Source organism: Phoca vitulina, unplaced genomic scaffold, assembly GCF_004348235.1.
Source record: "Phoca vitulina isolate PV1807 unplaced genomic scaffold, GSC_HSeal_1.0 scaffold16, whole genome shotgun sequence".
Lineage (NCBI taxonomy): Eukaryota > Metazoa > Chordata > Mammalia > Carnivora > Phocidae > Phoca > Phoca vitulina.
This window is the reverse complement of record NW_022589719.1, coordinates 24,403,030-24,429,133: the sequence shown is the minus strand read 5'-3', so window position 1 is coordinate 24,429,133 and position 26,104 is coordinate 24,403,030. Positions and strand designations below refer to the sequence as shown.

The window sequence follows — 26,104 nt, the reverse complement described above, 5'->3', positions numbered from 1 at the left end:
CTTTCTTGTGACAAGGGACCACACCCTGCTCCCTTTCTGGGAGTATGGGATTCAAGGCAACAGAACATTCCTTCTTCTAGCAGGGTGTGTGTGGGGTGAGCCACTGATACCTGGTTGCCCCAACTCCTGCCCTCCCACAACGGGGAGGGTGAATCGCCCAGGGCAGGGGTTAAACAACTTACTTTGGCATAAAAGGACACAGGCTGCAGGCCAGAACAAAACATTTTATGGGACAGCTACACAGGATCAGGACTACACCAGCCAGACTCAGCTTGTCTCTCTCAGTCAGTCCCCTCGCAGCCTCACTTCCCCCTCTGAGGTGTGCATCTGAGACTTGAGATGGACCAAAAAACCTGCTCCCCCCCACCTCTCCCCACCCCGCCCCACCCCCCGCCAAGGAAAGGTAATGTTCTTCCACCTGCTTTCCTCCATTCCTCCAACAGACTAAACTAAAAATGTCCAGTCTATTCTAGTCCAGATGGGGAACTTGGGGCACAGGGACTCCAGAGCATTGGTTGGGATTTAAAAGGGTATGTGAATTAGGACTGGGTGCTGGGCATTCACAAGGTTCCCATAGATTCCGCAGGACTTGTCACAGACTGCCAGGGTAGGACTTGGAGCGTCGGACTTGGCCTTCCTTGGGGACAGCTTTCTTTTCAGCATCCTTGAACACACTTCTCAACCCTAACCCCAACACATACCTGCAAGTCCTGCTTTTAGCTCTGTGCCTGTGTCCTGAGACCCAGGCTCTTAGCCTACCAGGGCTCAGGGAAGAAAATGGGGCAGGGGTAAACTGGGTTCAGGGTACAATCCAAGCTTCTACTTCCAGTGGGAAGGACCACGTGCCAGATGGAAGCCACTGCCCAGGATGGGTCTGGCTTGGGCCACGAGTTGGGGGGCAGTGGTGGGTTGGCAGGTGAAAGGGGAGAGTCAGGGAAAAGGGTCAAGGATCAAGGCCCAGGGCCCCAAAGATGGGGGCTGCCCCTGGGGCAGAAGCCCTTGCACAGGTCCCAGAGTGTTTCCTGTGCCAGCAGGGCGAAGACCTGGGCCCAGCCACCCCTCTCCTCAGCCTCACTAGCCTCATGGAGCCGGTAGACACAGGACAGGCCTGTGAGGAGCAGATGTTCAAAGTCCCAAGGGCTAAGAGGAGGCCCTTTCCGCAGGTCCTGGAACTGCTGCAGCCGCTGCTTAGCGCCCTCCAAGTCACTGGGCACATGTTGCTGCAGGAGGAGCTTGAGTCGGCGGCCTGGGCGTGTGGATGCCAGTTCCTCGTCCTGGATATGCAGCTGCCCCACGCCATCCAGCTCCAGCCCAGCCCAGAGCAGCTGCAAGGGGAGCCATGTAAGGGGTGGGCTGGGGCCTGGGAGGGCAGGGCAGGGAACAAGAGTGGGCCAGGGAGGGCATAAGCAGGCAGTAGGACCCATGCTGGGTTACCCCCCCACCCCCCACCCAGCAGGCCTAGCTTGAGACATCCCCCTTCCCAACCCTGAGCTTAGGGACCTCTGGACACTCCCTCCCCCATATCCCAGGCTGGAGGAAAGACCTCAAACATCACTTCCGGGGCCTCTGGCTCCTGCAGGCCACCTCCCACGCTGGCGCTGTCCATGGGCTGCCCTGGGGCAGCAGAAAGGAGTCAGGCCCCTGCCAAGCTCCATCCTAAATACCCCAGCCTCCCAGAAGTGCCCCTTAGCTATTTGGTAGGAATGCCTAGAGGTTCTTCTATCTACAAAAGAGCAGGAATGCCATCCCATGTCCCCCTTCACACACACACACACACACACACACACACACACACACACATTGACATTCACCCTCCCAGGCATAGGTCTTGTGATCCCCAAATCATCATCCCAAACCCAGATACCACCTCAGCAAATGTCCAGGACTCCTCCTTGAACTTCTACAGTTCCCTTGGCAAAGAACTCGACCATTGGGTCACAAGACACTTCACTTCCGACTTCCCCTCCCTATAATCATCTGGGACAATGTGACCTAAAACAGTGCCAGTGACTCTCCTCAAGGGTCAAGGACCCCTTTAGGAAGAAATCTGCTCCTTCCTTGCTCCTCAGTAGTGATCATGCAAAAGGCAGGGAAGCCAGGCAAGGCAGGTTGTCTGCTGCAGCTTCCTTCATCTCACACTCAGGTGTGCTGCCCAGCCCTTAGAATGATGGTCCCAAGCCCAGGGCAGGTCCAGAGGTCCTGCTTTGCACATCTAGAATAAGGCCACTGTCCACCTCTGTCCAGGGCTGGCAGTGAGGGCACCTGGAACTACCTCCCTTCACTTGGACTTTCTGGTTCCAGGGTTGGAGCCCAGACTATTACCCCTGTTGCATAGGTTAATCTGGTACCAGGCCCACAGTGCCTAGGCCCTGCTAGGTTCAGATAGAGCCAACTTTAGCTGCTATCAGCCAGCAGCATTCCTTGGCTCCCATCCACGCCACCCTAAAGCCCCGGTACCTGGACGGTGCTGGGTTGTAGTCACCCCAGGGAGAAGGCAAATGGTTACTATTAGCCAAGCCAGGAACTGCATCGTCCCAGCCATGTCCCACCACGTCCTCTGAGTCTTCCTCTCCCCAGCTGCTCTCTGCTCCTGCATTCGCCCGCCACACACCACGGCTCCAACTTTCCACTGCAGGCTGCTCAGGCGTTCCCTATTTTGTGTGTCAGCCTTCAATGCTAAACAGGGAGGGGTTGGCTCTGACTTCCCAGGACCTTTCCATCCCATGGAAATGTGGAATCTTTAGTTGCTGGCGGTAGGAGTCTGGCTCCCTGCTTGTCAAGCCCTCAGCCTGTTCCTGTCCAGATGGGCGGGATGCTTGCTTACTAGAAAAATGGTGCTTGGTAGCGAACAGCTCTAGCTTGGCCCTCCCAAGAAGTAGGAAAGAGCCCAGGCAGTAACACTACCTTACTATCTGTCCTCAACCCCAAAACATCCTGTAGCTGAGCTCAGGCTCTAACACCCAGTCCAGCCCAGCCTCCAGGGAGCCCCTCAGCAGCCAAAAGCATCAGCTGCAAAGCTTGGTTCTGGAACTGCAATGGTTCTCCATCTACATGGCAGGCTGGCTGGGTGGCCCCATGGACCAGCAGAGCTGAGCACTTGCACCTCAGGCACTCAGCCACCAGCCATACAGACCCCAGGCTGTTTAGGGTAGAGTCCTGTCGCCTAGAAGACAGATCTGCAGCTTCTGAGTATCTTTTGCAGCAGCCCTGGGACTTCCTTTGCTTGCTTACAACATTCTCAGCTCTGGCTGGAGTCTAGGAAGATTACCTTAGCCCAAGCGTGATGGGCTGTTAGACAGCGGGGAGCAGGATGCAGGGTTCAAGACTCTAAACTGAGCTGTGGCTCGTGGAACCCTGTGGATGCTTGGATGGGATGAGGGTGGGGGGGCTTCCCTGGTTCCACCTAGACCCCCTCGATCCATCAGCTGCCACCAGACAGTCTGCTGTGACCAGGGGTTTTCTCCTGCAGTTGTTGAGGGCCCTCCAATTTTCAGGAGACGCCATATCACACCCATCCTAAGCCCTGTGGACAGTGAGAACTTTCCATTTCAGCTCCAGAATCCCTCTCTCAGAAGTACATCCAGGCCTGCAGGTCACCATGTCTGCAACTGTACTAAAAGAGACTCCTGGGTTGGTATTCTCTTTAAGGGACAGGGGGAAAAAACCCCTCTCCCGAGTCAAGCTTCACTTGACCCGTAAGCACACAAGAAGTCATTCGTCTAAGGATTTTATTTACAGGGATGCTCAGTTATAGATAAACCGCTTTCTAGTATCCACATGCCTTCCTTGGAGCTACTTGGTTTCAGGTTTCTTGTCTCCTGCTTCAAGCTTGAGACTCTCAGGGGGCTGGCGATAGGCAGGGAAAGCCTCCCATGGGCTGTTCAGGTCAAACTTGCGGAACTCCTGGGCCAACTCCACCGGCTCAGCCACCACCCGCTTCACCTCATCGTCATAGCGTAACTGCAGAAGAGAAAGGTTTAAGCACTGAGGAAGACCTTGTTCAGAGCTACTGAGCCGCTAAGGAGCCTATGTTCCCAAGGGCACGGGTGACTTCACCAATTGCATTACTTCTCTGTCCTTGAGTGCTATTCCAGCCTCTGTCAGCAAGTCTCCATGCACTTCAGTATTACCGATCAAGTCACATCCCACCCTTAGTCCACAATGGCCTGCTATCACCCAGCCACACTCCCCTGCTCACCATCCCCACATCATAAACTCTGAGCAACTTTTCCAGCACCATTGACTTTGCTCACCCATCCACTCTTATAAGGAAATGGTAAGCATCAGCCCAGGATTAGGAAGCAAGTCAGTGGCTGAAAAGAGTGAACCTAAACTAGCAAGCACTCAGGTTCAGACCATGTGGCTTTGGCATTATCACTGTTAAGATACAAGGCAATAAATTTGGCATTCCTTTTCTTGGTGGGAGGATCAGTTGGATAAGGTAAAGACAAACAGGTGGTGGGGTGAAGAGGCAAACCAGATAAGGGAGACAGTGAAAACAAGGAGAGGGAAGTAGCCCTAACCAGAAGCAGCTGGAGAAGCAAATGAGACCATGCAAAACACTGAGAAAACAGGCATCTTTGGGTACTGAAGAGAAAGGGTGGATTGCCACTAGCTCAGCATTTCTATAAAGTTACTTTGCTACAAAATCACATGTTTATGTACGCAGTAGACCCTCTTCCTGCTCCTGAACAACCTGTAGCACAAGGGTGGTAAAGCAAAGCACTGGAATTCTTCATAAGGCCCTTGTAGTCACACGTTACTGATCCTGCCTCTGACCATTCTCAAGGGCTAAACGTTTAGTGTCTTCCCTGTCAGGTGCCTTCTCAGAGGTCCAGGGCAGGGTAAAATGGTCCTTTGCTTTTAGATCTTGTGGACAGACGAAGTGTGTCCTCAAGGTCGCCTTGGTCATTAAAATGATCATTATGATAATGGCTGGTGTCAACTGAGTATTTACAGGACACCAGGCTGTAACCATACATCATTTAGCTCACCATAAATCTTATTAGTTGAGTACTATTGTTACCATTTTGCAGCTGAGAAAATCGTCATAGAGAAATTAACAGGCCCCAGATTACAAAAGTGATGCTAGGATTTGAATCCAGAGCCCATGTTCTCCCCGCCCCGAGCCTATGCTCTTAGACCCACCACAATACACAGACCATATTTCCTGCCATTCCCAGGATATCCAGGTTCCCTGCCAGTCCTTCCCCGAGGCTGCTGCCCCAGTTTCAAGGTTCCTCCTACCTCAACGTAGCCAGACAGGGGAAAGTCTTTCCGGAAAGGATGTCCCTCAAAGCCATAGTCTGTCAGGATCCTTCTTAGGTCAGGGTGGTTAGCAAAGAAAACTCCAAACATGTCCCAGATCTAGAAAAAAAGAGGCCCTCAGGCAACTAGTCCATCATGGCCAACAAAGGGGTGAGGATGCACTGCATGCAATAGTTTCAACCAATTCTGCAACTCTGGCCTAGAGGCAGGATCCACCATGTCTAGTAACTTACCTCCCTCTCATACCAGTTAGCTGCCTTGTACACAGAAACAGTGGACTCAACGGGTGTCAGCTCATCTGTATAGGTCTTCACACGGATCCGAGAGTTGAAGCGCAGAGAAAGCAGGTTGTAAACAATCTAGGGAGAGCAGAAGGAACTGGAGGACCGAGATGGCCAGAGTCTGGGGTGGGAGTCCTTGAGTGAGAACATCAATGACGAGGATACAAGGTGGGTTAGGATTCCACCTGTGAACGTGTCTTCTGTCCTGAAGCTCAAAAACCTCAAGATCCTCCTATATTTACAACTACTTCTGAAGGCCTAAGCCATGCTATAGCTTAGCATGTCAGCATGCTTATCTTTGTTCATGGTATTCCCTTTGTCTGGGATGACACTGGACCCCCACCACCCCCGCCAGCCCCAATCCCTAATGGGTTCATTCCTGGTCTCTTGGTCATCCATGAAGGTTCAGCACTAACTTTCTCTCTCTCTTCAAAGCCTCCCAACAGAACTGAGTGCCCCTCCTGTGTTCTCATAGCATCTAACATCCCATGCATTCTATGTTATCACGGTCAGCCCTGTATGTGTCCCTCCCCCTCACTAGAGTTGGGGGGGGGGACTCCTTGAGGGCAGGTATTGGGTATTACTTCTCCTTTGATCCCAAGATCTGGCAAATAGATGATTAGTAAAAATCAATAGCTAAACGTATTAAGAACATACCATGTGCTGGCAATCTACCCATACTATCTCATTTCATCCTCACAACCACTCTATGAGGTAGGGACAATTTTATGCTTATTTTGCACATAAGAAATCTAAAGCTTAGGGGCACCTGGGTGGCTTGATAGGTTAAGCATCTGACTTTGGCTTGGGTCATGATCTCAGGGTCCCGGGATCAGGCTCCCCACTCAGCAGGGAGTCTGCTTCTCCCTCTTCCTCTGCCCCTGCCCTGTTTGTGCATGTGTGCTCTCTCTCAAACAAATAAATAATCTTAAAAAAAAAAAGTCTTAAGCTTAGAAAGATTAAACAAGGGGCGCCTGGGTGGCTCAGTCGTTGGGTGTCTGCCTTTGGCTCAGGTCATGAGCCCAGGGTCCTGGGATCGAGCCCTGCATCGGGCTCTCCGCTCGGCGGGAAGCCTGCTTCTCCCTCTCCCACTCCCCCTGCTTGCGTTCCCTCTCTCGCTGTGTCTCTGTCAAATAAATAAATTAAATCTTTAAAAAAAAAAAGATTAAACAAAATGTCTGAAGTCATGTAGCCTATTAGTGGCAGAGCTAGGATTCAAACTTGAGGTTTGCTTGATTTAAGGCCCTAGTTTAACTGCTGTGTTGTATTGTTTGTACTGTTGTATTGTCTGACCTGAACTAAAACTAAGGAGGCCTATGCTTCCCATTGGTAGCTATCACCCTAAGACACACAAGCCTTTTCTTTACCCACCAAATCTTCTCAAATTTCCTTACTGACCTCAAAACGATTCTGCCGAGTAGGGATGTCCACTGCTGTCAAGTCAGCCAAGGATTTGAATTGTGCATTGGTGTGATCCCTAAGGAAAGTCAGCACTGGGATGACTCCATCAGGATGGATACAGATCTCTAACTCATTGAAGCAAGACACCTGCAAATACGGAAAGGGAAAAAAGAAGGTATAAAGAGCTATTGAGAGAGCAGCTAACTTCAGCTGGAGTATCCTGGTTTAAGACAGAGAAAAAAGTCCAAGTGGGATAGAAGAGATTGGTTTCTTTCATACCAGGCTGCCTACTCCTACATACCCTGAGAACATGGTTCTTTCTTGACCCATGACCCAACAACGGTTGTGAATATTACCTGAACTTGTTGGACATACTTGGGCAGGATTTCAGCCACATACTCTCCAAAAGCTGAGAGCTGCTTGTGGGCCACATCATCCCGTGGTCTGACAGTGGCTGGAAGGAGAAGGCATATTTAACAAAGGAATGGAGAAGGCAGCAGCCACGCCTGCATTCAGTCTCTTGGGCTCCCAAGGGGTGTTGCCTCCCAGCAGGGCTCCCTGCAGAACCTTGAAGAAGGTGAGGGTGGAGGGTTCCTCTTCCAGGGAAAACTTAGGAAAAATGTCACCTACAAAGTCCACAAAGACTTCTTCTTATAACTGCAATTGGGGTATTTGCCTCTTCTCAAAGCTATTCCCTGGTTCTTCCTTCACAACGCCTGCATTTCTGCTAGAGTAGCATATTATCTCAACTCTCTTACCAGACCAGGAACTCTTTAAGGGTGGGAACCAGAACGTTTGCTTCTCTGTTATCTCCTTAGCACCTGGCTCACAGCAGGTTCTCAAGCTAAGAACTTCAGGGCTGAAGAGCCCTCAAAGATTATCGAGTTGAAACCTTTTTTTGTGGGGGGGGGGCGCCTAGGTGGTTCAGTTGGTCAAGCATCTGCCTTTGGCTCAGGTCATGATCCCAGGGTTCTGGGATGGAGCCTGCTTCTCCCTCTCCTCCCTGTTCACTCTCTCTCTCCCCCTATGTGTCGCTATCTCTCTCTCTCAAATAAATAAAATCTTAAAAAAAAAAAAACCAAAAAACTTTTTTTCCCCCCACTGATAAGGAAACTGAAGTCCAAAAGGAGGAAATGCCAGGTCTCCTGACCCTCAATCTGCTATGTTGATTGTACTCTATCTCCATACACCCATTTATGCATCCCTCAATCACTGCGTAACCACACATCATAGGTTGCACACACCATGGTTAAGTGTTCTCTGCCTTTGGCAGCAGGCAGGACTGCCTGTCACTCACTAGTTCTGTGACTCTGGACAGGTTACTTCTCTGAATTGTTTCCTAATCTATAGTCAGAGGATCACAATGCTATCTACCTCATAATATTGTTCTGAAGACTAAATAAAATCATTCGCTAAATCACTTAGCAAGCTGCCTAGCACACAACAAGCACTCAATGTGAACTACTATCTTAACAGGACTCTAAGACCCAAACGCTGTTTCCTGCTCTCAAAGAGCTGACAGTTTAATCAGAGAGAAAAGGAATCATGGAAACGGACAAGGGGTAATCAGGGCCATAAGAGGGAGACATAAGGACACAGGGAGAGCCCGATTCTGCTCGCAGAATGAGGCCCACTGCAGTCAGGTCTCCACAAGCAGAGATTTGCCAGAGGACACAGGGAAGGGCATCCCAGGGCAAGGGCAAACACCTGACGAAAAGAATGAAGGGTCCCCCGCCTGTAGTCCCGAGAAGGGCCCGGCCCGCACATACTCACGGCGCGTGTCGGCCGCGGCGCTTTCCCTCCTCACTGGCAGCAACAGCACCGAGGGTCGCCCGGCCCCTGCACCGGAAGATAAAAAGACAAGCGCAAGGTGAAGTTTGATGGGCTCCCTGCGCTAAGCGCGCCTCCGCTCCCGCCCCGGGCCTCAGCCGGCTGCCCCCGGCTTACCCCTGGCCAGCGCCACGGACCCCACGAGCCCCCGCCACCACCCCCTCGCCGCCGCCGCCGCCGCCATGTTCCGGGAGGCAACCAGGCAGCCAAGGCAAGAGCCACAGGACACGGAGCCCCAAGGGCACGGACCGGAAGCGGAAGTGTACGTCCAATTTTTCTTCCGGGCGGACGCGGGGCCGAAAGCAGAGGTTCCGGATTTCGGGCTTCAGAATAAAAGGGTAGGCAGGTGAGAAACTGAGGTAGACAGGTGGGCAAACCGTGAGGTGAACGTGGCCCTAGTTTGGTGTAGCAGAGGCTGGAGAGAAGGCGAGGACCCTAAAGAACCGGACGGGTGAGAGAAGGGGAAGGGGCCGGGGTTCTGGGTTCCACATTCCACTCCCCTCCCCCGCCCCCCGAGCTAAGCTTTTGACTGGGGCCGGCGGGCGCCGGGAGGGGGCGTGGAGAGGAGCCGGGGGCGGGGTGTTGGGGAGAGGGGGAGAGAAGAACGGTTTCCCTAGCGACCGTTTCCTAGGCGACTCAAGGCGCTGGGCCTACTCTTGAACCGGGCTGAGGACGGCTGGGCTTCGTCTCGCGTTCTGGGACGGAGTCCTGGGGAGTCTTTAGGGCGAGCAGGGAAGTGCAGGAGAGAAGCAGAAAAGAGAAAATGTGGGGCTAACAGATGTCCCAGGCCAAGCCTCATTTTGGAAGGTCTGAACTCCATGCGCGGGGGAAGAGGGACCTTGTCCACAAGAACGTGGGGGTCTATTTTGTCGGGTTCTGCTGCCCAGAGCCTCACTAGTTTTGTGCCCAATAGTCATTTGGTTAGTAAGGCTTTTTGCCAGGCTTAAGATCATAGGCTTCATCCAGCGCCTTGCTTTCACGTGTTGGCCTAAATACCAAGCCTTTTGTTACATCATGGAAAGGAATATTCTGTTTTCTTAGGGAAACACCCAGAGTAGGAAATTTTATTGATTTCATTAGGGATGGAGTGCACTGCAGAATGAACTCAGCTTTGGTTGAAGGAGAGCTTCCGAGAGGTCATTAGGACTAAGGTCAATCTCCGCCTACTTTGCTGTCACTTTTATCTTCTCCCTCCCTGAATTGAACAGTTGGATTCAAAGACTCTGGATTCCCCATTACTCAGGGTGGTGTTGCTTTGCAGACAGCTGGCAGAGAGAAAAGTTGGCTACCATGGAATCACCAGAGGAGCCTGGAGCATCCATGGATGAAAACTACTTTGTGAACTACACTTTCAAAGATAGGTCACACTCTGGCCGTGTGGCTCAGGGCATCATGAAACTGTGTCTGGAGGAAGAGCTCTTTGCTGATGTCACCATTTCAGTGGAAGGCCGGGAGTTTCAGCTCCACAGGCTGGTCCTCTCAGCTCAGAGCTGCTTTTTCCGGTCCATGTTCACTTCCAACCTGAAGGAGGCTCACAACCGAGTGATTGTACTGCAGGATGTCAGCGAATCTGTTTTCCAGCTCCTGGTTGATTACATCTACCATGGGACCGTGAAACTTCGAGCTGAAGAGCTGCAGGAAATTTATGAGGTGTCAGATATGTATCAGCTGACATCTCTCTTTGAGGAATGTTCTCGGTTTTTGGCCCGCACAGTGCAGGTGGGGAACTGCCTTCAGGTGATGTGGCTGGCAGATAGGCACAGTGATCCTGAGCTCTACACTGCTGCCAAACACTGTGCCAAGGCCCACCTGGCCCAGCTGCAGAGCACAGAGGAATTTCTCCACCTGCCCCACCATCTACTCACTGATATCATCTCGGGTAAGTTGAGGGAGGGGGCACATCATACTCAACTACTTGGGTATGATGTTTAGTGGAGCTTCTAGTTCAGGAGAAAGGAATCTTCAGGCTTCCTGGTATTAATTTACATTATTATTCCTGGTAAGAATTTAGATCCCTTTTGAGAGATTGAGGTGAGATTTAGCTGCTGTCATAGGCAGTCCTTTCCAGAGCAAGAACCCTGGAAAATAAAAGGAGTACTTTGTGATATACAGTTAACCCTTGAACAATGTGGGGATGAGGACTGCGACCTCTGCACGGTCAAAATCCATGTATAATTTTGACTCCCCCCCAAACTTCACAAATACCCTGCTGTTGACCGGAAGCATTATCGATAACATAAGCAATCAATTAACATGTATTTTGTATGTTGTATTATGTACTGTGTTCTTACGATAAAACTAGAGAAAAAATGTTATTAGAAAAATCATAAGGAAGAGAAAATACATTTGCAATACTGTACTACATTTATTGAAAAAAATCCACATATAAGTGTACCCACACATTTCAAACCCCTGTTTTTTAAGGGTCAACTATATACAAGTATTGAATAAAAAAAAAAAAACAAACCAAAAGGTAGTGAGGAGCTGTTTTGTGTATAAATGTTCTCATCTATCCTGCACTTTGCTTGTACCTGTGGGACTGGTTACCTAAGTAAATTGATGATGAGTCAAGATATTTACATAACAAACATTTTAAGTGATGGGCCGACTTAAGGTAACAATCCTGACCCTGGGGACGCCTGGGTGACTCAGTCGGTGAGCCTTGCTCTCTTGGATTCAGCTCAGGTCCTGGTGTTTGTGTTGTGGGATCAAGCCTCGTGTGGGGCTCTGCACTCAGCAAAGATCTGCTTGAGATTCTCTCTCCCTCTCCCGTTGCCCCCCTCCCCCCGCTCATGCGTGCTCTCTCTCTCTCAAATAAATAAAAACGTTTTAAGATTTTATTTATTTATTTTAGAAAGAGAGTGCCACTGCATGAGGGTGCAAGTGGGAAGGGGCAGAGGGAGAGGGAGAAAGAATCTGAAGCAGACTCTGCACTGAGCAGAGAGCCCCATACGGGGCTTGATCCCACGACCATGAGATCATGACTTGAGCCCAGACCAAGAGTCAGATGCTAAACCAACTGAACCACACAGGTGCCCAGTAAATAAATCTTTAAAAAACAAACAAAACAAAAAACAATCCTGACCCTGCAAGTGAGGTATGCAATTTAGGTTAATTTCTTACACACACACACACACACACACACAGTGATAGTCCAACAAAGTGATTCACACTGGCTTTAAATTTCCCTTTTGGATTGTTGGATTGCCATTGACTCTGTCTTTCCTCTAACTCCCACAGACGGAGTTCCATGTTCCCAGAACCCAACAGAGGCAATAGAAGCCTGGATCAATTTCAATAAAGAAGAAAGAGAGGCTTTTGCAGAGTCACTGAGAACTAGCTTGAAGGTAAGGCAGATTTCTCTTTAGGGTTGGGACACCATAATATCTATGCATTCCAGCTATTGGTCTGGCCTCATTGTTAGCTGGTTAATGAGTCATCTCTGGCTCAAAGTTAAGAACTGGGGAAGAGGATGTGTGCGTGAGCCCAGAAACCACCAGCCTCTGAGCTCCACAAAGTTCCTTGAGAGAACTACTTTTACCATTGCATTAATCCTAAGCACCTTTTTTTCTAAAGCACCAGCTCGGGATGAGAGCAACAGATTCTCTGCCCCAGCATAAAATGTCTGAAAGAAAGTGACTGGAGGACAGTCAGAATGGCACACAGTAACTCGAGGGAAGTAGGTTAGAGCAGGATACAAGTGTGTGGTCCAGAACCTTAAGGGTAGGCGTCTCAGCTGAGCCTTAGCCTAGAACTGATAGATGTCATCTATGATTTTAATTTTGCCAATAGGAGATCGGGGAGAATGTGCACATTTACCTGATCGGGAAAGAGTCATCTCGTACCCACTCGTTGGCTGTGTCCTTACACTGTGCAGAAGATGACTCCATCAGTGTAAGTGGCCAAAACAGCTTGTGCCACCAGATCACTGCAGCCTGTAAGCATGGTGGAGACTTATACGTGGTGGGAGGGTCCATCCCACGGCGCATGTGGAAGTGCAACAATGCCACTGTGGACTGGGAATGGTGTGCACCTTTGCCCCGGGACCGGCTCCAGCACACCCTTGTGTCTGTGCCCGGGAAAGATGCTATATATTCACTGGGTGGCAAGACACTGCAGGATACCCTCTCCAATGCAGTTATCTATTATCGGGTAGGTGATAACGTCTGGACAGAGACAACCCAGCTAGAGGTGGCTGTGTCAGGGGCCGCTGGTGCCAACCTTAACGGGATCATCTACTTACTCGGGGGGGAAGAGAATGACCTGGACTTCTTTACCAAACCTTCCCGACTCATCCAGTGCTTTGACACAGAGACAGACAAATGCCATGTGAAGCCCTATGTTCTGCCCTTCGCAGGTCGCATGCACGCAGCTGTGCATAAGGATCTGGTGTTCATCGTGGCTGAAGGGGACTCCCTGGTGTGCTACAATCCCCTGCTAGACAGCTTTACCCGGCTTTGCCTTCCTGAGGCCTGGAGCTCTGCCCCATCCCTCTGGAAGATTGCCAGCTGTAACGGGAGCATCTATGTTTTTCGGGACCGATATAAAAAGGGGGATGCCAACACCTACAAGCTTGATCCTGCCACTTCAGCTGTAACTGTCACCAGAGGCATTAAGGTGCTACTTACTAATTTGCAGTTTGTGTTGGCCTAAGGCTGTGGGGGGAAGAGCAGCTGACTTTTGCCCTCCCATTTTCCGGCACCTATCCATCCGAATTCAAAGTCCCTGGGGCCCTGATCAGAGTACTATGTTATTTTTTTGGCACATGTTAGAAAGGGCAGCACCTCAGTCCTTCCTGAACCCATAGGGGTGTTCCATTTGGGGCTTTTTAGACCGATGCTGCTCAGCTGGCTGCTCCAAGAGGAGGCCAGCCGGCCCTCTGCTGTCCTCTGGTAATCCTGTGCCTCACTGCAGATGGCTCCGAGTAAGCCATTCTCAGACCGTAGGCACAGCCGCCTCTCATTCCCTGATCAATGTTAAGTAGAGGCACCTCTGATCCAGGACAGAAGGAAAGATGCCCCCATCTTCCTTTTTTTTATAGCCTGCAGAGTGGCTAGTTGGTAATTTTCCCATAAAGAATTAGGTGTTAGAGTTTTCCTTCAGGCTTTGGTTGGGAGAATGGTCTAAGCTGAAGGTGTCCTTCACCAGCAAGCACCAACTCTAGAATTCAGGACACTGCATCTCATGTTTTCTCACCTGTCAGGAAATGAACACTTTGGGGTTTTTTTTGTTTGTTGGTTTGGGTTTTTTGCGGTTTTTTTTTTTCTTTTTTCCCTCAGTATACATGCTATTTATTTATTTATTTTTAATTTTTCTTTAGACTGTATTTTTTGTTTCAGGGGTACAGCTCTGTGATTCATCAGTCTTACACAACACCCAGTGCTCACCACAACACATACCCTCCCCAATGTCCATCACCCAGCCACCCCATCCCCCCACCCCCTCCCCTCCACCAAGCCTCAGTTTGTTTCCTAAGATTAAGAGTCTCTTATGGTTTGTCTCCCTCTGTTTTCGTCTTGTTTCATTTTGTCCTCTTTTCCTCTATGATACTCTGCCTTGTTTCTTAAATTCCACATATCAGTGAGATCCTATGATAATTGTCTTTCTCTGATTGACTTATTTCGCTTAGCATAATACCCTCTAGTTCTACCCACGTTATTGCAAATGGCAAGATTTCATTTTCTGATGGCTGTGTAATATTCCATTGTATATATATACCACATCTTTATCCATTCATCAGTCAGTGGACATCTGGGCTCTTTCCATAGTTCGGCTATTGTGGACATTGGTGCTATAAACATTGGGGTGCAGGTACCCCTTCAGATCACGACATTTGTATCTTTGGGTTAGATACCCAGTGAACACTTTGTTGGGTTTTTTTTGGGGGGGGGTAAGATTTTATTTATTTGAGAGAGAGAGAGAGAACGAGTGGGGGGAGGGGCAGAGGGAGAAGCAGACTGCCCGAGGAGCAGGGAGCCTGATGCAGGACTTGATCCCAGGACTCTGGGATCATGACCTTAGCCGAAGGCAGGTGCTTAACTGACTGAGCCACCCAGGCGCCCAACAGTTTGGTTTTATTTCTGGCTTACTCCAAGGAGTAACCCAGAAAGAAGTAGAAAGTATTATTTCTGATTAATAGCAGAAACTTTTTTCAAATTTAAATATATAAGGTCTTTACTCTTTTAAAAGCACTAAGGTAAGCCAAGAGCTAGGAAGTGTTCATACAAATAAAAGTTTTGGAAGGGATATGTGTGTCTGTTTTGAATTCTGAAGGAGTGATTCCCTAAGGTAAATGGATTACATACTTGCCACAATACTGACTAGATCCTGTACTTCCTTTTCTACATACAGGATCACTGCTCCAAAAGGGGAGGAGAGCCCCATGGGGCCTGTGAATTGGGGTCTGACAGTGGCAAAGAGTCTGAGCTGAGTATTTCTCCTCTTTTCCCAGTGTTAAATGTTTTTGAGTCGTGCTAAATATCATTAGGCACAGCGTCAGATACACAATAGATTTCTTTGACCCTCTTCGAGAAAACAAGGACCCTCATCCCATATCCCCGTAGCCAGTGAATTGAAGCCACACTAAATCTCTCTAGGCATACAACAGTGTTACTTCAGGAAAGTGAAACAAGACAAAAGGAGCAAAATTATCCATTACTCAGCACATTTCTGCTATGTCAAGTCTGGGCTTAATCCCCCTTGGTCCTGTTAAAACTATTTGATTCTATAGCAAGCAGAGTTGTCTTGAGTTCTTTCTAATCTGTGTATTTCACGTCTGTGATGTGTGACCAGTCTTATCCTTTGCTGCCCCTGCAGTAATCTCCTTGTGGAACTCTTTGAGAACTTCCAACTGGCCAGATCTGATGTGGATGTGTGACCGGATCTTGGTGATGGCTCTTATAGCCTCCTCTGGACTCCAGTTGTACACCTGAAGTACAGGATTGGGAAATCAGAGAAAGAAAGGAGCAGGTGTTAAGGTGTCCTTGACCTAATAACAGGTGCTAATGGACTCTCAGAATTTCATTATTTTAAAAACTTCATTTTGGGGGGGGGGGGCATTAAAAAACATGCCCCATATATTATAAATGGGGGGGTACTATAACCCCCTCAGTCAACCAGTCCCACAATACTTTGCAATAGGCTGAGCGGACAAGTCAATCTTTCTACCTAATTCTTGCTATGCCAAACCCTGGAAAAAGAAAGTTGAACATGCAAAGCTGAGATCCTAATTCAAGCCTGCGAAGGCCTATTAGATGTCCTCTGGGAGCTGGGCAGTTGGTTATGTTTCCTGGAGAGAGTATATGGTAGATGTTTTTATTCAACTTGTCATCATGGCTAGGAAAACAGCACTTTTTAGATTTAAGTAAGAGGGTTATCTTTGTATCCTAAGGATACCTATTGGTTTAGAACTCTACAAAACCAAGAAACTACAGATTTCAAGCCCAGCCGGGTCAATTCTCACAAAGTCCAAAATATCCTCCTGAGAACCCATTTCCAGTAAATAGAGTCCTAATGATCAGAGCTTTAATACTGTTAAATCACATACCAGTCCACAGTAACTCAAAGCCAGGCCTGTTATCTCTACATTTCCTTTTTCCTTAAACTATCCACATAACTTAGTAAATGTTCTACAGGGGCCAGACAGGTAACAAAAAATGAGTCAAGTTGGGAGTTGTGTAACAGGGAGTAATGGACTAGAGAGTATTTGCTTATACATATTCTTAAAAGCCTCACACCTGCCAATCATAAAGGGATAGGCAAAATTCCATTGGATCCTCTGTTTCTAGAAGCTAATGTCTGGAACTTTATTCTGAAATACTTCAAGAAATCTTGAGTCCTACAGAGCTGTAAGTGACCAGCACTACTGTCTACAGTACTAGATTTCCTGACGTGCTATTTATAAAAAGTGCTTTTATTTTAGGCTTTTACTGGTGTTAACATCCTTTGCAACTTCATTTTTTGAGTGCCTGTTGTAGGTAGGTCAGTGCTTGACATACTTTCTCATTCAAGCTTCATGACACATTTAGTTTGAGGATCAGAGAGGGGAAGCCACTTTTGCCTAAGGTCACACAGCTGTTAGGTGGCAAAGCCAGAGGTCAGCCTATCTGCAAACTTCAGGTGCTTTCCACCTCCCAACAGCCAGAAATTGGGGACATGGCTCCTTCCAGCAAGGCCTTCCAGGAGACCACGCTACTGAAGTTCTAGAAATATGCTATGAATAGACCAGTCCAGAAAGACCTTTCCTACCTGAATCAGATAGGCTGCCACCATAGTGGCACTTCTGGAGCGCCCAGCCTTACAGTGCACGTAGACAGACTGGCCCAGCGCCTGGTACTTGAGAGCAAACTGGACTCCTTTCTGGAGGTTAGCCAAGGTTGGGACTCCAGTCATGTCTACTGTGCTGAGGCGCAGCTGCTCGACTCCTACGTTCCTCCATTCCTGGAACCAGGTCCGCCGGCATAAAAAAGAGAATGAAAAAAGCCTGACGTGAGTAGTTCGAATACACGCTCCCAAGAGACAGCAAAATAACAAGGAAGCTTAGGGTTTACTACAATGTGGATATACTTGAACAAGAAACTTACAGAGATGTCTTTAAAATGGCTGACCTGCATGATGGGTCTTTCATCAAACAACAGCTGTGCTACTGAATTAGAATTATGTTCAAGATTTAAAATGTTCCTAAAGTACCCTTTGGGTGTTTCAATCTTTTTTTTTTTTTTAAGATTTTATTTATTTATTTGACAGACAGAAAGAGAGCGGGCGCAAGTAGGGAGAGTGGCAGTAGAGGGCGAGGGAGAAGCAGACTCCCCACCAAGCAGGGAGCCTGATGAGGGGCTCGATCCCAGGACCCTGGGATCACGACCTCAGCCGAAGGCAGACACTTAACGACTGAGCCACCCAGGCGCCCCTCTTTGCCACTTTTTTTTTTGAGAGTACATGGCAGAAAATAGAGTTACCATTTTAAAATTAAAACAAACACCTACCTGGGGCGCCTGGGTGGCTCAGTTGGTTAAGCGACTGCCTTCGGCTCAGGTCATGATCCTGGAGTCCCTGGATCGAGTCCCGCATCGGGCTCCCTGCTTGGCAGGGAGCCTGCTTCTCCCTCTGACCCTCCCCCCTCTCATGTGCTCTCTCTCTCTCATTCTGTCTCAAATAAATAAATAAAATCTTTAAAAAAATAAAAATAAAAATAAACAAACACCTTTGTTAGTACATTATCACTTCAGAAAAAGAAAAGAATAAGTGATAGAAGAAATAAGGCCTCTGTCATATCAAGCTTTTTTTTTTTCTTTTCCCCTTTTTTTTGCCTGTAAGACTCCAGATAAGGTGGTACCTGTCTGGCTCAGTTGGTAGAGCATGCGACTTACGATCTGGTTGTAAATTCAAGTCCCACCTTGGGTATAGATTACTTAAAAAGTAAAATCTTAAAAAAAAAAAAAAAAGACTCCAAATAGGCTCCAGCTAATGAGTGGAGCTGTTTAGCTGGAACCAAAGACTTTATGACTGAGTGAAGGTCAGTATTTCATACTGCTCATGAAATTAACAAAACAGCAGTTTTGCCGCATAGGCCTTTGCATCAATTATGCCAGAAATACCTCGGGAGTTTGCTAAATATTCAGATTCCTGGATCCCACCCTAAAGTTCCTAAGTCAGAATTTCTGGGGGGTTGTACCTAGGAATCTGCTATTTTAACAAGAATGCCAGACAGTATTTATGCTTATTAAAATGTGAGAACCACTGCCGAGGAGATTTGTTTTCTCTAGGCTAGTTGGATAATATAGGTGCATCGTACAAGCGTCAGTGCCTCAGACCCAAGGACTTTTTGTGACTTACTCCATAGGACTGACCACACTAAAGAACATTTAACATTGTGGCTAATAATTCCTGAGGCCTTGTAGCAAAGTACTCTGGGAAATCCAAGGAACTGTTATCCATTTCCTAAAAATGTATGTCATCACTAATGAATATATTTTAAATGTGAGTCCATTTCTAAGGTTACAAAAAAACCTACCAGTTGAAATAATAGCCTCTTCATCAGGTTGTATCAGTAAACAAGAAAGATGATTGTGTAGTGCTAATAGATGTCAACACGATAAAGATAGGGCAACATCGTTATTTATTTATTTGACATGGGGAGGGGAGGGAGACAGAGAATCTTAAGCAGGCTCCACATCCAAAAGGGAGCCAGAGGTGGGGCTGATCTCAAGACCTAAGATCATGACCTGAGCCAAATTAAGAGTCCCATGCTTAACCGACTAAGCCACCCAGGCATCCCAGGGCAACATAAAGATAGCGCAATGTCTAATAACCGTGTGGAGAGTTCCACAAGCAAGTATTGAAACTTAATGGAAATTGTTTTAGGTCTGAACTCTCATGACAATACTTTGGAGTTCCGCTTTATCGCTAACATATGAATAAAAACGCCCTCAAATCAATGCCAAATGAAGCCTATGCAATTTTTCAAGGGGTTGTTTTATGATAAATTAAACATACTTGGGGACTCGGAGGGTGGCTTTTCTTCTTAGAGAGTATAGGGTCTTCATCTTGAATGCTTAAGGCGGTGCTTGATAGTGCTAAGTTTTGAATGAATGAAATCAGCAAGCCATAGAAAAATTGCCTTTCGATTTGGTTACTGACTTGATTTACGGAAATTAAGAATACATTTGTGCACAAAGGAGTAGTCAGACTTTGTCAACTATACTTTCAAATGCCTTTCACATCGGTTTCTCTTTCACAATTAGTTTCTACCTCCAGCCACAGCCATTTAAGCTTAGAGGGCGGACCCTCCTCCTGAAGAGGCGGAAAAGCCTGGGGCACGTGTCTCCGGGGCATAGTCACCTGCAGCTCCCTCTGCCCCGACCTCCCTCCCCCCCGCTGTCGTAGGCCCAGCCAGGGTGGCGGGTGCCCCTGCCCTTGTCCCTGCCCCGCTCCCAGCCCCTCACCTTTGAGGAGTTACACAGGAACCGCGTCTCATACTCCTCGTTCATGGTGATCACCCCGCGCACGTTCTCGTCCTGTACCAGCTGCCGAGGCAAAGAGGGGGCTCAGAAAGGGCCGCCGAGGCGCGGGCGGCTCTCGCCGGCTCCCAGTCCCGCCGCGGCCGGGCCTCCCGGCCCGGCTCCCCCGCCGCGGCTCACCCGGCGCGTCATACTCCGCAGCGGCAGCGCACCCAGCACCACCGTGGGGTCGATGCGGTGGTACCAGTCGCGGTGCGCCCGGCCCGGCACTTTTCCGCGGAACACGGTGTACAGCAGCGTCGGGTAGAAGAGCACGCGGGCCAGGCCGGCCTCCAGCAACGCGCTGGCCGCCATCCCGCCCCACCCGGCCTGGCGCAGCCGCGACCTGCCCACGCCTAGACTCGAGGTCGGCGGCCGCGAGGAGAGCCCCGAGGGCGACGGGGACGAGGGCGGCGAGTCGCCCGCCGCCTCCCACGAAGGCGACGCGGTCGGCGCGGGCCCCTCGGGCGCCGAGACTTCGGGCCCGGCCTCCGGGCGCTCCGCGGAAGAGCCCGGGGCCCCTGGGCCCGGCTCCATGGCTCCGGAGGAGGGGCCGCCGGCCTGGGGGAGGGACCAGGGATTCCCCGGGCGGCAGGTGGGACCCGGCCGTGGGAGGGCGCGTCCTGGGCCCGAGGCCTGCGACTGTACCGGTGTCAGACAGGGACCCCAGTCCGTGGCCGGCGGCCTCTCTCTCGGAGGGGGTTGGGACCCCAGGTGAGGGGGGCTCTGACCCCGCGTGTGGAAACGGGCCCCGGGCCGGGCCGAGGAAAAGCGGGCCCTGGCCACTCTTCCCAGTCCCCGGCTAGAGGGAGGGGGCTGCGACCCCAGGTGGGGGGGGGACGCCACCAAAGGAAAGACCAGTCCAGGAAGAGACTCTGTGATAGGGGCAGCCCTGAAGGGGAGAGTTGAAGAAGGGGCTTTAAGCTTTTAGGCCGTGGGGGTTGGGGGGGGCTATCTTGGCAGAGAGCTAGAAGGGCACCTGGGTTGATATGGCCCTTCCCCCACCCTGCCTATCTGCTCCCTCCTCCTGCCCAAACCCCAGCATATGTGTGTGTGTGTGTGTGTAAAGAAACAATATATAAATATAATATCTAATTATGAAAATATATTAAAGTATTATAATAAGCTTAAATGTAAAAACCACACCCTACAGAGAGGTAAGAGCAAAGGTTGTGATGCTGCTTATTTACATTTAAGTGGAACATGCATCTGGTGCTATTTATTTATTTGCACCTGGTGCTTTTTTAAAAAAGGTTTCTTTTCTCCTTATAGAAGTAATACATACTTGGGGTGCCTGGCTGGCTCAGTGGGTGGAGCATGCAACTCTTTTTTTTTTTTTTTAAGATTTTATTTATTTATTTGACAGAGAGAGACACAGTGAGAGAGGGAACACAAGCAGGGGGAGTGGGAGAGGGAGAAGCAGGCTTCCCGCTGAGCAGATCCCAGGACCCTGGGATCATGACCTGAGCGGAAGGCAGATGCTTAACAACTGAGCCACCCAGGCGCCCTGAGCATGCAACTCTTGATCTTGGGGTTGTGAGTTCAAGCTCCACATTGGGGTTAGAGTTTACTTAAGAAAAAAGAAGTCATACATACTCATAACAATTGGAAAATACAGTGAAGTGGAATTTAATTACCCATAATTTCACCACCTCAGATACATTTTTTTCCTCCAATTCCCTATGTGTACCACTAGAAAACTTTTGTAACAACTTTGAGATCTAACTCACACACCATACAGCTCACCCATTTAAAGTGTACAGTTCAATGGTTTTTATTATATTCAGAGTTGTGCAGTCATCACAATTTTATTTTAGAGAAAGAGTGCGAGTGGGTGGAGGGCAGAAGGAGAGCAAATCTCCAGCATACTCTGCCCTGAGCTCACATCTGGATGCGGGGCTCAATCTCATGACCCCGAGATCACCACCTGAGCCGAAACCAAGAGTGGGATGCTTAACCAACTGACCCACCCAGGTGCCCCACCACAAAGGATTTTAGGACATGTCATTATTCCCCCGCCCCAAAATCCCATATCCCCTTATCCCCCAGCCCTAGGCAACCACTAATTTACTTTGTCTCATAGATTTGCCTGTTCTGGACATTTCAAGTGAATGGACTCCTACAATATGTGTCTTTTGTGTCTGGCTTCCCTCACTTAGCATAATGTTTTCACGGTTCATCATTTTGTAGCAGGTGTCACTACTGTATTCATTTAAGTAGGCTCCACACCCAGCGTGGAGCCTAATGCAGGGCTTGAACTCACGACTTTGAGATCAAGACCTGAGGTAAGATCAAGAGTCAGACACTTAACCGACTGAGCCACCCAGGCACCCCAGTACTGTATTTTTTTTAATTGCCAAATAATATTCCATTGTATGGATATATCACATTTTGTTTCCTCATTTATCAGTAGACAGACATTTGACTATACTTTTTGGCTATTTTGAATAATGTTGCTGTGAACATTCATATACAAGTTTTGGTGTGGACATACATTTTCATTTCTCTTGGATGTCTAAGAGTGGAATTGTTGGGTCATATGATAACACTTTGTGGTCTATGTATACCATTTTAAAAAAACATTGTAGGGGCACCTGGCTGGCTCAGTTGGTAGAGCATTGCAACTCTTGATCTCGGATTTGTGAGTTCAAGCCCTATGTTGGCTTTGGAGATTACTTAAAAATAAAATAAAAAAAAATTAAATCATTGTAATCATGTTGACAAAATTTTATATCCATTTTTTTTTCACAAAATGTGCTATGAGGACTTTCCATATTATTACATTGTTTTTACCATTTGGAATGAACCTAATTACTAAACCATAATATGATCATTCTCCTATTATTGGACATTCAGGATATTTCCAAATATTATTTTATAAGTCCAACATGAAAATTTTTTCTATATTTCTGTTTTCCATATTTAGAATTACTTTATTAGGATAGGTTCCTTTTTTTAAAAAAAGATTTTAGGGGCGCCTGGGTGGCTCAGTCGGTTGAGCGTCTGCCTTCAGCTCAGGTCATGATCCCAGCGTCCTGGGATCAAGTCCCGCATCAGGCTCCCTGCTCAGCGAGGAGCCTCCTTCTCCCTCTCCCTCTGCCTGCAGCTCCCCTTGCTTGTGCTCTCTCTCTGTCAAATAAATAAATAAAATCTTTAAAAAATAAAAAATAAAGGGGCACCTGGGTGGCTCTGTCGTTAAACGTCTGCCTTCAGCTCAGGTCGTGATCCCAGGGTTCTGGGATCGAGCCCCGCATCGGGCTCCCTGCTCAGCGGGGAGTCTGCTTCTCCCTCTCCAGCTCCCCCTGCTTGTGCTCTCTCTCCCACTTTATCTCGCTCTGTCAAATAAATAAATAAAATCTTAAAAAAATTTAAAAAATAAAAAAAGATTTGGGCACCTGGGTGGCTCAGATGGTTAAGCGTCTGCCTTCGGCTCAGTTCATGATCCCAGAGTCCTGGGATCAAGCCCCACATCGGGCTCCTGGCTCAGCAGGGAGCCTGCTTCTCCCTCTCCCTCTGCCTCTCCCCCTGCTCATGCTCTCTCTCTGTATCTCTGTGTCTCAAATGCATAAATAAAATCTTTAAAAAAAAGATTTTATTTGACAGAGCACACGTGAGCACAAGCAAGGGGAGCTGTAGGCAGAGGGAGAGGGGGAAACAGGTTCCCACTCAGCAGGGAGCCCACTGCGATGAGGGGCTTGATCCCAGGACCCTGGGATTATGACCTGAGCCAAAGGCAGATGCTTAACCAACTGAGCCACCCAGGCACCCCTATTAGGATAGGTTCCTAAAGTGGAATTACTATGTCAAAGAATCATTTACAATTTTTGCTTTATAGAAAGTACATAACCTGAAAAATTCCATCCTTGCCCCCAAACCCACTCTTCAGAAATACAAATTTTTATAAACATATTTTTCTAACATTTTCTGATGAACATTTTCATGATAAATTAACTGAATAACTGAATAAATTGAACAGGAAAAACCCATATAACCACCATCTAAATTCTACAATTAATACTTGGTTTTATCACATACTCACCTGTTAATCCATTCTATTTTTTTAAGTTACTTACTTACCTATTTATTTATTTATTTATTTATTTATTTATTTTAGAGAGGGGGGCAGAGAGAGAGAGAATCTTAAGTAGGCTCCACGCCCAGCACATGAGCCCAACACAGGGCTCAGTCTCACAACCCTGAGATCGTGACCTGAGCCGAAATCAAGAGTCAGATGCTTAGTAGACTGAACCACCCAGGAGCCCCTCAGATTTTATTTTTGTAAGTAATCTTTACACCCTACGTGGGACTTGAACTCACAACCCTGAGATCAAGAGTTGTATGCTCCACCGACTGAGCCAGCCAAGTGCCCCTAATCCATTCTATTTTTGATAAAGTATATTTTATAAAAATTGACTTATCCTGTATTTACTGTTGTGTAACCTGCTGTTTTACTCAACAATATTTATAAGTATTATGCCATGTCTATGTAGACACGTGTATATTTACTTTATGCTTTTTAAAGAATTAGTATTCCAATATGTGGATTTCTTTTTTTTTTTTTTTTTTTAAAGATTTTATTTATTTATTTGAGAGAGAGAGACATAGCGAGAGAGGGAACACAAGCAGGGGGAGTGGGAGAGGGAGAAGCAGGCTTCCCGCGGAGCAGGGAGCCCGATGTGGGGCTCGATCCCAGGACCCTGGGATCATGACCTGAGCCGAAGGCAGACGCTTAACGACTGAGCCACCCAGGCGCCCCTTTTTTTTTTTTTTAAGTAAACTCTACCCTCAACGTGGGGCTCAAACTCACAACCCAAGATCAAGAGCTGCATGCTCTAGAGACCGAGCCAGCCAGGAGCCCCTAGTATATGGATTCCAATTCAATTGAAAAATATTTGAGTAGACAATATTTCAGCACTTGGCATATCTTAGTGAACAGTATTCCTGTATGAACTGTGTTTCAGGGCAACCAAATATCCCCAGTTGGTGAGGGAAATTTCTTCTTTACAGCAGACTTCCTGTTAATGAATGCAGAAGGAATAATAAAATTAGAAATTCAGTATTTCGTATCCCAGCTAATAAATGTGGAAGGAGTGATAGAAACTCAGCATTTTGCATCCCTAGTCAAATAATTGATCCAGTCAATGGTCATCAATGGACAAAAGCATTAGATGCAGCACTGATAGGAAACTTTACCTGGAGGGATCCGGCTGTAGCCACCTGAACCGCTCACTGATTAATCCCTACATTGTTAAAAGCAGGACAACCTGCCATTGTATGTCTCCAGACACTCGTAGCCTCAACCTCAAAAAAGTCCAACCTGAATTTAAACAAGCCTCAAGAGCTTTCTTTCTTTTTTTTTAATGACAGCTCTTTATTTTTATTTCCATTTCACTACTTAAGAGACTGAATATATTTTATTTTTACACACATGTATATGTAAAACATGTTTTTCTTTTTTTTTTTTTAAAGATTTTATTTATTCATTTATTTCAGAGAGTGAGAGAGAGAGAGAGAGCACATGAGAGGGGGGAGGGTCAGAGGGAGAAGCAGACTCCCTGCTGAGCAGGGAGCCCGATGCGGGACTCGATTCCGGGACTCCAGGATCATGACCTGAGCCGAAGGCAGTCGCTCAACCAACTGAGCCACCCAGGTACCCTGTATTCATTATTTTTTAAATGTAAGCTACATGCCCAACATGGGGCTTGAACTCACGATCCCAAGATAAAGAATCACATGCTCTACTGACTGAGTCAGCCAGGCACCCCTTTTAAAAAATTATTTATTTATTTTTACTTATTTACATACTTATTTACATACTTATTTATTTGTTTTTTGTTTTGTTGTTTGTTTATTTTTAAACAAATTTTAATCAATTTGGAAGGCAACAAATGAAATAGGGGCACCTGGCGGGCGCCTGGGTGGCTCAGTTGGTTAAGCGACTGCCTTCGGCTCAGGTCATGATCCTGGAGTCCCGGGATCGAGTCCCGCATCGGGCTCCCTGCTCGGCAGGGAGTCTGCTGCTCCCTCTGACCCTCCTCCCTCTCATGCTCTCTGTCTCTCATTCTCTCTCTCAAATAAATAAATAAAATCTTTAAAAAAAAAAAAAATGAAATAGGGGCACCTGGCTGGCTCAGTTGGTAGCATCTGTGACTCTTGATCTCTGGGTTGTAAGTTTGAGCCCCATGATGGGTGTAGAGATCACTTAAAAATAAAATCTTTAAGGGCCACCTGAGTGGCTCAGTTGGTTAAGCGTCTGCCTTTGGCTCAGGTCATGATCCTGGGGTCCTGGGATCAAGTCCCACATTGGCTCCCCCTGCTCTGTAGGGA

General features: G+C 47.9%; 5 protein-coding genes across 10 annotated transcripts in view; 2 read left to right on the top strand and 3 right to left on the bottom strand.

Moving 5' to 3' along the window:
* Positions 1-499: 499 nt before the first annotated feature.
* On the bottom strand, positions 500-3,636 carry FAM180B (family with sequence similarity 180 member B). The gene is given in 3 exon segments (XM_032414146.1): positions 500-983; positions 986-1,360; positions 2,458-3,636. Coding segments are annotated over 3 exon segments (696 nt in total). The 5' UTR covers positions 2,726-3,636; the 3' UTR covers positions 500-930.
* A 78-nt stretch (positions 3,637-3,714) lies between these two features.
* On the bottom strand, positions 3,715-8,999 carry NDUFS3 (NADH:ubiquinone oxidoreductase core subunit S3). The gene is made up of 7 exons (XM_032414145.1): positions 8,898-8,999; positions 8,724-8,789; positions 7,307-7,404; positions 6,948-7,097; positions 5,502-5,627; positions 5,248-5,367; positions 3,715-3,960 (listed from the first exon to the last, which is right to left on the bottom strand). The coding sequence occupies exons 1-7, from the start codon at positions 8,962-8,964 to the stop codon at positions 3,793-3,795; spliced, it is 795 nt and encodes a 264-aa protein (XP_032270036.1). The 5' UTR covers positions 8,965-8,999; the 3' UTR covers positions 3,715-3,792.
* An 89-nt stretch (positions 9,000-9,088) lies between these two features.
* Positions 9,089-14,230, top strand: KBTBD4 (kelch repeat and BTB domain containing 4). 3 transcript variants are annotated; one of them, XM_032414141.1, is made up of 4 exons: positions 9,089-9,126; positions 10,042-10,659; positions 12,021-12,127; positions 12,573-14,230. In XM_032414141.1, the coding sequence occupies exons 2-4, from the start codon at positions 10,071-10,073 to the stop codon at positions 13,431-13,433; spliced, it is 1,557 nt and encodes a 518-aa protein (XP_032270032.1). In that variant the 5' UTR covers positions 9,089-9,126; positions 10,042-10,070; the 3' UTR covers positions 13,434-14,230. The 3 variants fall into 3 exon arrangements, with proteins under 3 accessions (XP_032270032.1, XP_032270031.1, XP_032270033.1); XM_032414140.1 differs by lacking the exon at positions 9,089-9,126 and adding an exon at positions 9,142-9,231; XM_032414142.1 differs by lacking the exon at positions 9,089-9,126 and adding an exon at positions 9,155-9,231 and having other exon boundaries at positions 9,989-10,659.
* On the bottom strand, positions 10,668-20,369 carry PTPMT1 (protein tyrosine phosphatase mitochondrial 1). 2 transcript variants are annotated; one of them, XM_032414144.1, is made up of 4 exons: positions 19,919-20,369; positions 19,724-19,804; positions 17,028-17,219; positions 10,668-10,858 (listed from the first exon to the last, which is right to left on the bottom strand). In XM_032414144.1, exons 1-4 carry the CDS (start codon positions 20,312-20,314, stop codon positions 10,829-10,831), a joined length of 699 nt encoding a protein of 232 aa, XP_032270035.1. In that variant the 5' UTR covers positions 20,315-20,369; the 3' UTR covers positions 10,668-10,828. The 2 variants fall into 2 exon arrangements, with proteins under 2 accessions (XP_032270035.1, XP_032270034.1); XM_032414143.1 differs by lacking the exon at positions 10,668-10,858 and adding an exon at positions 14,802-15,708 and having other exon boundaries at positions 19,919-20,351.
* Positions 20,370-20,469: 100 nt separating this feature from the next.
* The window catches only part of CELF1 (CUGBP Elav-like family member 1), an 88,682-nt gene continuing 83,047 nt past the window's right edge, over positions 20,470-26,104 (top strand). For all 3 annotated transcript variants that reach the window (XM_032414131.1, XM_032414130.1, XM_032414129.1), the window contains exon 1: positions 20,470-20,491. The gene's annotated coding sequence lies outside the window, so the exon portion shown is untranslated. The remainder of the gene's footprint in view (positions 20,492-26,104) is intronic.